General features: G+C 35.6%; 1 protein-coding gene across 26 annotated transcripts in view; it reads right to left on the bottom strand.

The window, feature by feature from the left end:
- DLG1 (discs large MAGUK scaffold protein 1) overlaps positions 1-12,356 on the bottom strand; it is a 237,583-nt gene that overhangs the window by 214,767 nt on the left and 10,460 nt on the right. For all 26 annotated transcript variants that reach the window (XM_072812020.1, XM_072812003.1, XM_072812016.1 and 23 more), the window contains exon 4: positions 5,997-6,163. In XM_072812020.1, the coding sequence (XP_072668121.1) occupies positions 5,997-6,163 (167 nt within the window). The remainder of the gene's footprint in view (positions 1-5,996; positions 6,164-12,356) is intronic.

Here is a 12,356-nt window from a genome sequence, read left to right as displayed (position 1 = left end):
TCAAATTAGTTAAAAGTACTCCCATTGTCAATGTGATACGCCTGCTTTTAAAGTAAGGTTGAGCATCTCTTCAAAGACTTATTTGGTCCACTGGCCGCATTTCTTTTTCTCTAAACTGCCTATTCACATCCTTTAGTCGCTTTTCTATTGAATGTTGATGTTTTTCTTATTTATCTGTAAAGAGGTTTCTTGAATTGAGGTTGGAAATTAGTCCTTTTTCATAAATGTAACAAATTTCCCCCAGTATATTTCTCAATTGTTTAATGTATCTTTTCATACAGAAGTTCTATGATCAAACTTAAACAATCAAACTTTGTGATGTCCACAAATAAATTCCACAAAGTCGGTATTCTTTTTTTTTTCCTTTTCATTTTATTAAGTGGAGTCCAACACAGGGCTTGAACTCTAGACTGTGAGATCAAGACCTGAGCTGAGATCAAGAGTCAGATGCTTAACTGAGTTACTCTGGTGCCTCCAAACTCAGCATCCAGTTTTCTTCTAATTTTTCAGGATTTTGTCGTCATGCTCAGAAAAGCTTTCCCTATCCAAAATTCATTAATAGGATTACTTTTATGGTTTCACCTTTTTTTTTTTCTTTAAACCTTTGACTCTTTGGTTGGCCTACAAAGTATTATCAAAAACAGAAGTGCCGGGCAGCCCGGGTGGCTCAGCGGTTTAGCGCCGCCTTCAGCCCAGGGCCTGAACCTGGAGACCAGGGATGGGGCTCCCAGTGTGAAGCCTACTTCTCCCTCTGCCTGTCTCTGCCCGCCCCCTTCTGTGTCTCTAGTGAATAAATAAAGTCTTAAAAAAAAAAAAAAACCGGAAGTGCCATAGACTGAATGATTGTTTCCCCCAAATTCACATGTTGAAATGCTAAAACTCTAATGTGATGGCATTAGAAGGTGGGGCTTTTGGGAGGGGATTAGGCCATGAGAGGAGACTTTATGAATGGGATTGTGCCCTTATAAAAGAGATGCCAGTGAGCTCCCTCACCCCTTCCTCAATGTGAGGACACTGAGAAAAGAGCCAACAATGAACCAGGACATGGGCTTTCACTAGTCATTAAATCTACCAGTGACTTGATCTTGGACTGCCCAGCTTCCACGACTATGAGAAATAAATTTGTGTTGTTTGTAAACTACCCAATCTGTGATATTGTTACAGCAACTCAGAAACTAAATAAAACAGGATACTGCATCCTTTTCTGTTGGAATTTCTCATTAAATCCAGCAATTTCTCCTACTCTCACATCTTGCTTCCTTTCAAATATGCTTCCTTTCAAATACTCTTCCTTACCATTTCTAAAATTCACTCTTATTTTAGGATAGATCTGTTTCCATAAACATGACAAGTGCTCATTATTTTTAAAAAGTAACAGAGAAGGGACCCCTGGGTGGCTCAGCAGTTGAGCTCAGGGCGTGATCCTGGGGTCCCAGGATCCAGTCCTGCACTGGGCTCCCTGCGTGGAACCTGCTTCTGCCTTTGCCTCTATCTCTGCTTCTCTGTGTCTCTTATGAATGAATAAATAAAATCTTTTTAAAAATTAAAAAATAAAAAGTAACAGAAAAGTTTAAAAAAAGAAAAAATCCCCATCACCCAGAAACAACCATTAATATAATGCAAACATTATTCCAAACATCTCAACTAGGTATATGTTCAAAGTAGAAGACAGAAATACGAAACACAAAAAAGTTCTAAGAAAATGAGATATCATGTCACTATAAAAATAAATGGCAAAAAAAAAAAAAAAAAAAAAAAAAAAAAAAAAATAAATGGCATGAATTTTCATTTTACTACATCAAAAGAAATAGAAGAAATAAAGTTATAAGGGCACAAATTGACAAATGAGGATCTGGCAAGTTAGATCAGTTACCAACTATAACAACAACAACAAAATGGACAAGAAAGGAAGTGAACAAATGCTTTAAAAGACAAAAGATTTTTACTTTAAGAGAGGAAGAAAAGCATGCCCTGGAAATTGCTCAATCTCAAATACTTTTTCCAAAAAAAAAAAAAAACCCTCCTTAGGACACTCCTACACGAACATAAAGAGAGACAGTAAGACTGCGTTGCATGCAACTTTGTCACAAAACATTACCTTACTACCTATATTTATTTTTAAGGAGGGGGGGGCATAGGGAGAGGGAAGGAGAATCCTAAGCAGGCTCCACGCCTTGTGTGGAGCCCAACTAGGGGCTGGATTTCACAACCCTGAGATCATGACCTGAACCAAAATCAAGAGCTGGCCACTCAAGCAACTGAACCACCAGGCGCCCCCATTATCTTACTTTATTATCCAAGAATTAGTGGACAAGTGCAATAAAACCTAAATTTTAAATTTTGTATAAGACAAAATATTTTCATGATTTTCCTATTTTTCAAGTTATAGTGAAATAAAAACTTCCTCTGCATTTGTTTTAATTTGGGTCAATGGATTCTCCTCAACTACAAAACAAGTAAGGTGAATTAAATGATCTAAGTCTCTTTTTAGTCCTAAATACCATGCCTCTAAGAGTCCAAAGAGATCAAATCAAAGGTCACTTAGCCAAGTTTTCTGTCCAAATTAAGCATAGATGGGGAGTAGGGGATTATACTTTCCTTCTCTTAGAGGACTTGCAAAAAAAAGTAGAAATGAAATCTCTAAACATTCCAGGTTTATTTTTTTCTAAGTCCTTATGTCTATCCTCCATCAGTTTCAAAACTACTTACATTTTTCAGATTAGTATCTATCAGGGTTTTGTGTCTTCTCTGCAAAACTACTTTCTCTTTAACTGAACTCAGATTTGATACACACAGATCTTCCCCTTTTTAAGAAAATCTTGCATTTGATGAACACATCTCCCTGTTCTTGTTACTAAGTCCATCCATGAATGGGTATAAATTTCAAGTATACTGGAGCATTTTCATTGTGCCAAGCCCTAAGCAACATTTATAACCATATTTCCTTCTCATCCATTTTCCTAACTAGTAAAATCTGTCATTTGTAATCTGAAAATTCTTATTCCCCTATTCTCCTGTTAATATGTCCATATTACACTTTTTTAGGAGATGGAGAAACCAACACCACACAGAGCCATTTCTAGGTACCAGCACCTCATTTTATAAAAGTTGAAATTTTCCAATACTTCTTTTTCTTAAGATTTTATTTTTAAGTAATCTCTATACCCAACATGGGGCTCCAACTCACAACCCTGAGATCAAGGGTTGTTCACTCCAATGACTGAGCCAGCTGGGCACACCTGAAATTTTCCAATACTACTCTTGATGGAATTCAACGCATTGTTGATCTTTCTGACTGAAATCTATTACGGAAATTAACTTCCAACTTGCAGAACTATCCACTTACTTATTTAACCTTAATGACCATTTACTTTTACTTTTTACTGAGCCAGATATTATCTATAAAAACAGGCAAATCAACTATAAGAACTCTAAGCTTTATACTCATAGTTGAACATAATAAATCAGACTAGAAAAAAAATCAGAAAGTGATTAAATAAGAAACTCAATTCTCTTAAAAGTTAACATGTTTCCTCAAATGCAAAATTTTTAACCTAAGACAATAAATGTGAAATATAAATTGTGTATTACTGATTAACATTTAAAAAATCTATTTGGAATCGATCATAAGTGCAAATGATATATCAACAAAAGGGAATGGAACTGAAATGATCCCAGAGAGTGACAGAAAAGTAATTTAAAAAATAAAGACACAAAGACAATACAACCCTAGACTCTCTCTCTCTAATCAAAAAAATATATATAAGTGCAGACCAGGATTAGTAAAAAGAACTGTGAACTGGGTATTAAGAGATGAGAAATTCAAGGGTAGACTTGCCCAAACTAGCTAAATAGGCTACGTCAAATCATTAATTTTCTTCTGGATCTCGATTTCCTGATCCTTAAAATGAGAAAGAGGAATTAGATGTAGTCCCTGCTCTGAAATTTTACAATCCTACGTGATGTAATATGAAAAAGAAAACTTACAGTCTACTTCATTACCAAAGGGCTGTCTGGTTGCTCCCACCACTACTTTCCCCTGATTTATTACTCACCAAACAGAGGCTGATTCAATATTCCAGGCAATTCTCTAGTACAAACTAGAAGGGACTAGAATCAAATTCAGACAGACAACCAAAATTCAAATGACTAATGTTTCTCAGAATCCTCATTACAAAATGCTTCATATCTAACTCTAATACTTTTACCTAACTCCACCAGCAACAGTATGTCACAACAAAAAAAGATTATTAAAATAGTTTTTAAAACTTAAATAGTTTTGACTATAGAAAAATGCAGAAACCAATTTAAGATTTACTGATCAAAAAATGAACTACTGGGACTTCATCAAGATAAGCTTTTGCACAGCAAAGGATACAGTCAACAAAACTAAAAGACAACCTACAGAATGGGAGAAGATATTTGTAAATGACGCATCAGATATAGGGCTAGTTTCCAAGATCTATAAAGAACTTATTCAACTCAACAGCAAAGAAACAAACAATCCAATCATGAAATGGGCAAAAGATATGAACAGAAATCTCACAGAGGAAGACATAGACATGGCCAACCTGCACATGAGAAAATGCTCTGCATCACTTGCCATCAGGGAAATACAAATCACAACCACAATGAGATACCACCTCACACCAGTGAGAATGGGGAAAATTAACAAGGCAGGAAGCCACAAATGTTGGAGAGGATGCGGAGAGAAGGGAACCCTCTCACACTGTTGGTGGGAATGTGAACTGGTGCAGCCACTCTGGAAAACTGTGTGGAGGTTCCTCAAAGAGTTAAAAATAGACTTGCCCTACGACCCAGCAATTGCACTGCTGGGGATTTACCCCAAAGATTCAGATGCAATGAAACGCCGAGACACCTGCACCCCGATGTTTCTAGCAGCAATGTCCACAATAGCCAAACTGTGGAAGGAGCCTCAGTGTCCATTGAAAGATGATGGATAGAGAGGATGTGGTTTATGTATACAATGGAATATTACTCAGCCATTAGAAATGACAAATACCCACCATTTGCTTCAATGTAGATGGAACTGGAGGGTATTATGCTGAGTGAAATGAGTCAATCGGAGAAGGACAAACATTATATGGTCTCATTCATTTGGGGAATATAAATAATAGTGAAAGGGAATAGAAGGGAAGGGAGAAGAAATGTGTGGGAAATACCAGAAAGGGAGACAGAACATAAAGACTCCTAACTCTGGGAAACGAACTAGGGGTGGTGGAAGGGGAGGGGGGGCGGGAGGTGGGTGACTAGGTGACGGGCACTGAGGGGGGCACTTGACGGGATGAGCACTGGGTGTTATTCTGTATGTTGGTAAATTGAACACCAATAAAAAATAAATTTATTATGAAAAAAAATTTACTGATCAATCTTTAGTGAGTTTTAATACTGCAATCTTTGAGCCAAATACAGAGAATCTTTGGGGTAAATGTAGTAACTAATCTGCCCAGGACTATATTCTATTTCTAAAAAACAAACAAACAAACAAAAACACCAGAGCAAAACCATCTTTTCAAAATACGATTTCAGGGGATCCCTTGGTGGCGCAGCGGTTTGGCGCCTGCCTTTGGCCCAGGGCGCGATCCTGGAGACCCGGGATCGAATCCCACATCAGGCTCCCGGTGCATGGAGCCTGCTTCTCCCTCTGCCTGTGTCTCTGCCTCTCTCTCTCACTGTGTGCCTATCATGAATAAATAAAAATTAAAAAAAAAACAAAAAAAACAAAAAAAACAAAATACGATTTCATTGAGGTCTCTCACACAAAGTATTTTTAGGAGTCTAAAGCAAGTATTTCAGATCTCGAATCATTCACATGTTAGGAAAGGCACACCAGAGATTCTGAGCTTTTCTCTTCAAAATTATTTGTAATCCCATATTTCCACATAATACCCATTTTAATAAAGTGAAAAAACGTAGCCACTCCAATAAATTGATTATTGAAAAATTTTAGCCTCAGGAAAACTTTTTTATCTTACCTCTACACTAGGGCTAAGGCTACTTGGCAGTGTTTCTGAAGTCACAGTAGTGCTTGGAAGGCTGGAAATTTCCCAAGTATTCACAGGCTGTATTGGTTCAGACTGCTTTGAACGATCTATACATTTTGGATTATCCAGTAAGGTCACTTCATAAAATTCTTGAATATCTAGAGGTACAGAAAGGAGGAAAAAAAAAAAAATCAGAAGTATTTAGATTTTCTAATTAAACTACTCATTGCTAAAACAGTAAAACTCAAAAGCAAACTTTTAGTCTAGATTAGTAAAATAAGCCTAATCTTATATTTAATCAGTGAATGTTTTCTCATTTTAGTATGTTATAATCATACCAGAACTTGCAGAGCATAGTATAAAAATCATATGCTTTTTACATTTCAAAGTCAGTGCTGAGTTCAAATCTCTATTCCATCACAAATTAGTTACCTGTTTAAGCAAGTTACTTAACCTCTGATAACTTGCCTCTTACCATGTGGATTGTTACAAGGACTGAGCATAATACATATAAAGTACACAATGGCACATAATAGGCTCCAACAGATGGTAGCTAATATCATTAATATGAATTTTGAAGACATGAGTCATTACTGGTATTTTACCTTTATACCACCAATATCTCAATATAAACCCATAGTGTAGTTTTATTTACTTTTACTTTTATTATTTGTTAAAGATTTTATTTATTTATTCATGAAACACACAGAGAAAGAGGCAGAGAGAGAGAGAAGCAGGCTCCTCGTCCGGTCCGCCTGATGCGGGACTTGATCCCCAGACACCAGGACAAATGCCTCGAGCTGAAGGCAGATGCTCAAATGCTGAGCCATCCAGGTGTCCCACCCCTCATGTAGTTTCAACTATCCTTTTAACCAAAGTAAAGCAAACAAAAAAGTTAAATACTAAATTAAAGACTGTACATTATATTTAAAACAATTGATTAAACATGACAAAACTCTAAAAAGAATCCATAAATTTACTTAAAGTAGCACAAAATGTTACTTTGCTGTCAGTTGGAATTATACAAACTTAGTATATTAATACTAATTGATTCTTCATGCCATTCAGAAGCTCTGAATGGTAGTTATATAATGTTTAAGTTCATCACGATTAGTTCTTTACTCACATAGCAGTGTATTTTGAGTTGATTTTTCAAAAGGGAAAAATTATTATTCTAATAGCAAAGGTGGGGCATTATCCTGTACAGCACCATGCACAGATGCAAACATTCAGATAAAATACCTTTATTTCTATGATGAAAAGATCAATATCTCCTTTAAAAAAACAATGTCAGAAGACAATAGAAACAAAGTAATTCCCTTTTAATAACCAACAGAACTGTAGAACTTTCTAAGAGTTTATAAAAACTAAGATGATAGTATCAACCTACTTTGCAAGGTGTTAAGAATATTACTAGAGAAAACTGCATGTGAAATGATTTTGTAAACCATGAGTAACTAAATAAAACTGTTCACATGACCATCATGAAAAAATAAACTCAAAATTCAGAGCATCAGAGCAAAGTGTTCTTACCAAAAATTGTTTATTTTTATTTTTTTTTTTTTTTTTCAAAAATTGTTTAACCTGAACCTCAATCGAGCCATCAGAACCAACTTCTAGTTATAAGAAATACAGAGGCTAGAGAAACAAGTTAAAATGCCACCAAAAAATAAGGAAAAAAACAGATCCAGAAGGGGGACATTCCACAAGACAAATGGACAGTTTTTTTTTCTTTTGAAGGTTTTATTTATTCATTCATAAGAGACACAGAGAGAGAGGCAGAGACACAGGCAGAGGGAGGAGCAGGCTCCATGCAGGGAGCCCGATGTGGGACTCGATCCCGGGACCCCAGGATCCCGCCCTGAGCCAAAGGCAGATGCTCAACTGCTGAGCCCCCAGGTGTCCCTGGCCAGTTTCTTTAGAAAGTCAATGTCATGCAAGGGAAGAAAAATTGTTTGAAAGGATTTTTTTTTTTTTTTTTTGGTATAAAGGAAACAAAAAAAGACACAGCAATCAAAAAAGACATAGCAATCAACTGCAATATCTGAGACTTGACTAGTGAGTAGGAGTAGGGGATATAAAAGATTGTGATAGGGATGCCTGGGTGGTCTAGCGGTTAAGCATCTACCTTTGGCTCAGGGTGTCATCCCGGGGTCCTGGGATCGAGTCCCACATCGGGCTTCCCCGCAGGGAGCCTGCTTCTCCCTCTGCCTGTGTCTCTGCCTCTCTCTCTCTGTGTCTCTTATGAATAAATAAATAAAATCTTAAAAAAAAAAAAAAGATTGTGATAATTAGGGAAATTTAAATACGGACTATTCCAGAAAATACTTGAGATTTTTCTGTAGAAGATATACATGTGTAAGTAGGTATACATTTCAGTAGAACATATATTTCTAAATATATAAGAAACACATATTTTATAGATCTATAGAGAGGAGAGTTATCTCCTACAAAAAAATGAAAATGTCCAAGTGCACTAAATGTTGTGCAACTAAGTATTAATTGGATGATTACCAATCTCAAAATAAATAGCCCACATCACTATGTAAAAACTTTATTATATTTTCTATTACTGTAAGTCAAGTTTGAAATCTTAACTTTCTGTGACCTTTTATTCTACACTTAAAAGAGAAATACTGCTATATTAACCTTCAAAAACATCACTAACGAATATCTAGATCTTTTCTACAATGATGAAAACATTCTATAGCTGCACTCTCCAATATGGTAGCCACTAGCTACATATGGCTATTCAGCACTTAAAATATGACTAGTGTGAATGAGGAACACGTTTTATAATTTTATTTATGTTTACTTTAAATAGCCACCTACAGCTAGTAGTTATCATACAGTACAACAAAGATATAGACTAGTATAATTTGGAGTAACATTTTACTATCTAGAAAGATCAAGGAACAAAGCGTTCCCTATGTGAATTTTCCAAAAGTTCACTCACATCCTGCTACTGTCAACTGAAATGATTCTTCTATTAAAAAGTCCTTTCTAATTTGCTGTATCTGAGCTCTTATGGACTGAAGAATCAAATATTCATATAATTTTAACTATATCAAGCTTAAGACAAAATAAGCTGAGTAAACACCCATTAGAGTGGCTATTATCAACAAAAGAAAGTAACAAATAGGGACGCCTGGGTGGCTCAGTGGTTGGGCGCCTGCCTTTGGCTCAAGTCATCATCCCAGCATCCGGGATCAAGTCCCCACATCGGGCTCCCTGCGAGGAGCCTGCTTCTCCCTCTGCCTGTGTCTCTGCCTCTCTCTCTCTCTCTCCCTCAGTCTGTGTCTCTCATGAATAAATATATCAATCTTTAAAAAAAAGAAAAAGAAACAAATACTGATGAGGATGTAGAGAAATCAAACCCCATCCATCTCTGTTAGGAGGAGAAAATGATGATGCAGCATTGAGGAATACAGTAGAGTGGTACCTCAAAATGTTGAAACATAGAATCACCATTTGATCCAGCATTAGATCCTGGGTATACACCCAAAAGAAGTGAAAGCAGGGACTCGAACAGATATTTATACATCAATGATCACAGCAGTATTATTCCCAGTATCCGAAAGGTGAATACAATTCAAATGTTCATCTACAGATGAATAGTTAAAAAACAGAATGTGGTATATACAAAGGACATAGTATTATTTGACTTTTTTAAAGATTTTATTTATTTATTCCTGAGAGACACAGAGAGAGAGAGAGTGAGAGAGGCAGAGACACAGTCAGAGGGAGAAGCAGGCTCCATGAAAGGAGCCCAATGTGGGACTTGATCCCAGGACCCTGGGGTCACGCCCTGGGCCGAAGGCAGGCACTAAACTGCTGAGCCACCCAGGGATCCCCTTATTCAACTTTTAAAAGGAATACAATTCTGATACATTTTATAAAATGGATGGATGAATTTTGAAGACACTACACTAACTGGCATAAATCAGACACAAAAAAACAAATACTGTGTGATTCTACCCTTATATAAAGTACCTAGAATACTCCAATTCATAGAGACAGAAAAGTTGTTACTGGGGTAAGGAAGGAATGGGGTAAGGAGGGACTGGGGTAAGGTGGGAATGGAGAGTTATTGTTTAATGGGTACAGAGTTTCAGTTTGGGATGATGAAAAAGGTTCAGAAGATAGACTGAGTGGTGAAGGTCACAAAATAATGTGAATGTACTTTAATGCCCCTAAACTGTACACTTAAAAAATGGTAAATTTTGTTACATATATTTATCACAACAAAAAGTAAGCTGAATCGAAGAATCTAGGGGAGCTTAAGTGAGTAAAGTGCATGGAATTTAGTCTGTTGGAACTGTAATATCTACTTTAGCTATTTAGTTATCTTTGTTTCTTACTGAGATCAAGATAACTGACATTGCCAGACTGTTACTAGATTACTATCTATCCCCAACTTAAAAAGAGACTTATCAAACGTGGCTAACTAAAAACATATGCAAAAGGACTGAAATAGTTAACACATGTAGTATAGTGTGGTATTGCTCCTGATATGACAATCTGTCACAGTTATTTATCGCCTTCCTTTAAAATATACACACACACACATCCTTAATTTTGACCTATATCTCATCTTGACCAACATCCCATATATTTTTTTCATTTGTCGACCACACCTCATCTTTAGGATATCTCAAGACTATAAAGATAAGCAACATAATAACACTTCTTCAGAAATGATTTCTCCATCACAATTTATTCAGTTACTTCAGTACAGATTTTTCAAAGGTGCACCTAATCAAAAAGGGTACTCTGGAAAAACTGGACACAGACCGAGCTTTTCTTAGGAGTCCAAAGTACTTATATTTTATATTTCCCATGCTATCAGCAGTCACTATTCTTTATAATCTACATTTTATATGTCAGAAGATAATTGTATCACTGATCATAACTAAAAAGATTTAGCAAAAAAAAGTTAGATTATTACTAGGACAAGAAAAATATTTCTACAATAACATTTTAAGATTCAAAACCTTACTTTCTACTTCTTCTTTAGATTTTTCTAAACTGGGGAGTATAATATTGAGTTCCATTAAGCTAACTAGCCTAAAGTAAAACAGATGTTACTACTACAAACAGAAGTCAAATATAAGACAAAAACAAATTCTAGTATAATCCCAATCTCTCCTGAAAACCTGTTTAACGTGCTTAAGTCTGAAATTCCAAATTATTCCCAAAGACCAACCTCATAAAAATAAAGAATTAAACCAATGAGTCTACTCTGAACGCTTAAGACATTCAAATCAATGAATACTAACAGAGTGAATACTCTTTTTGGAAAAGGAATAAAAGAAATAAGAGATGAGATATAACAATAATGTCTGAGAGAAGAATACTGAGAAAAAAATATATTAACGCTAAAAAACCAAAGAACGTCATTTAAAAACACTTAAAAAAAAAGGTAAATTTCTGGGACGCCTGGGTGGCTCAGCAGTTGAGTGCCTGCCTTAGGTTCAGGACGTGATCCCAGAGTTCCAGGATTGAGCCCCACATCAGGCTCCTGTATGCAGCCTGCTTCTCCTCCTTCCTCTGCCTGTGTCTCTGCCTCTGTCTCTGTATCTCTCATGAATAAATAAAATCTTGAGGAAAAAAAAAAAGATTTCTATAAAACTTGATGACTGTATTTTAAGGTGCTACAGAACCTTACACACATTTATTTTAAATTTCTATTACTACACATGTATTAAAATTTTTGAAAATTAATCAGCTCTTTGATAAGACAATGAAAAATTCTTTTTCAATTATGGTTTATAGAAGTTATTTATATGTTTCTATGCCAATTATATCCAATATCAATAAGGGCTACTCAAAATTATACCAAAATATAGACTGAAAAATGTAATCACAGCAAAATAATACTTCAAAAGTCCCATCTCTCAATACTATTTTATCAGAAATTGCTAAATTTACTATCACATGTAAAATGACAGTCCTTCAACAAACCTATGCAAACATTTCACTTGAGTCGGCTCTAATCTTAAGTCTTTAATATAAAAATGTACAGAAAATGGGAGAATATAGAAGTAGTCAAAATGACTGCCATTTAACAGACAAGACTAATTCCACTCATCTGAAAGGCTGACCCAGATATATACCAGACATATAATTGACTGATTATATTTTTATTTACTACTCTAAAAACACTTATTTCCTTTTTAAAATAATGACACTAAAATAATGCACTAAAGCAAGCATGAGAAAATGGAGAAATAATAAGACATGCATCAGAGTAAACTACCCTTTAGTTGATTCACAATTGAAAATGTTAATTTTAATTGATCCTACTGTATCAATCTTAACAGTCTATACCTATTTGCCATTTATAGTCTG

The sequence above is a fragment of the Canis lupus genome, chromosome 35, assembly GCF_048164855.1.
Source record: "Canis lupus baileyi chromosome 35, mCanLup2.hap1, whole genome shotgun sequence".
In the NCBI taxonomy this organism is placed as follows: domain Eukaryota; kingdom Metazoa; phylum Chordata; class Mammalia; order Carnivora; family Canidae; genus Canis; species Canis lupus.
The sequence above is the reverse complement of the archived record's forward strand: the minus strand, read 5'-3'. Positions and strand labels throughout refer to the sequence as shown.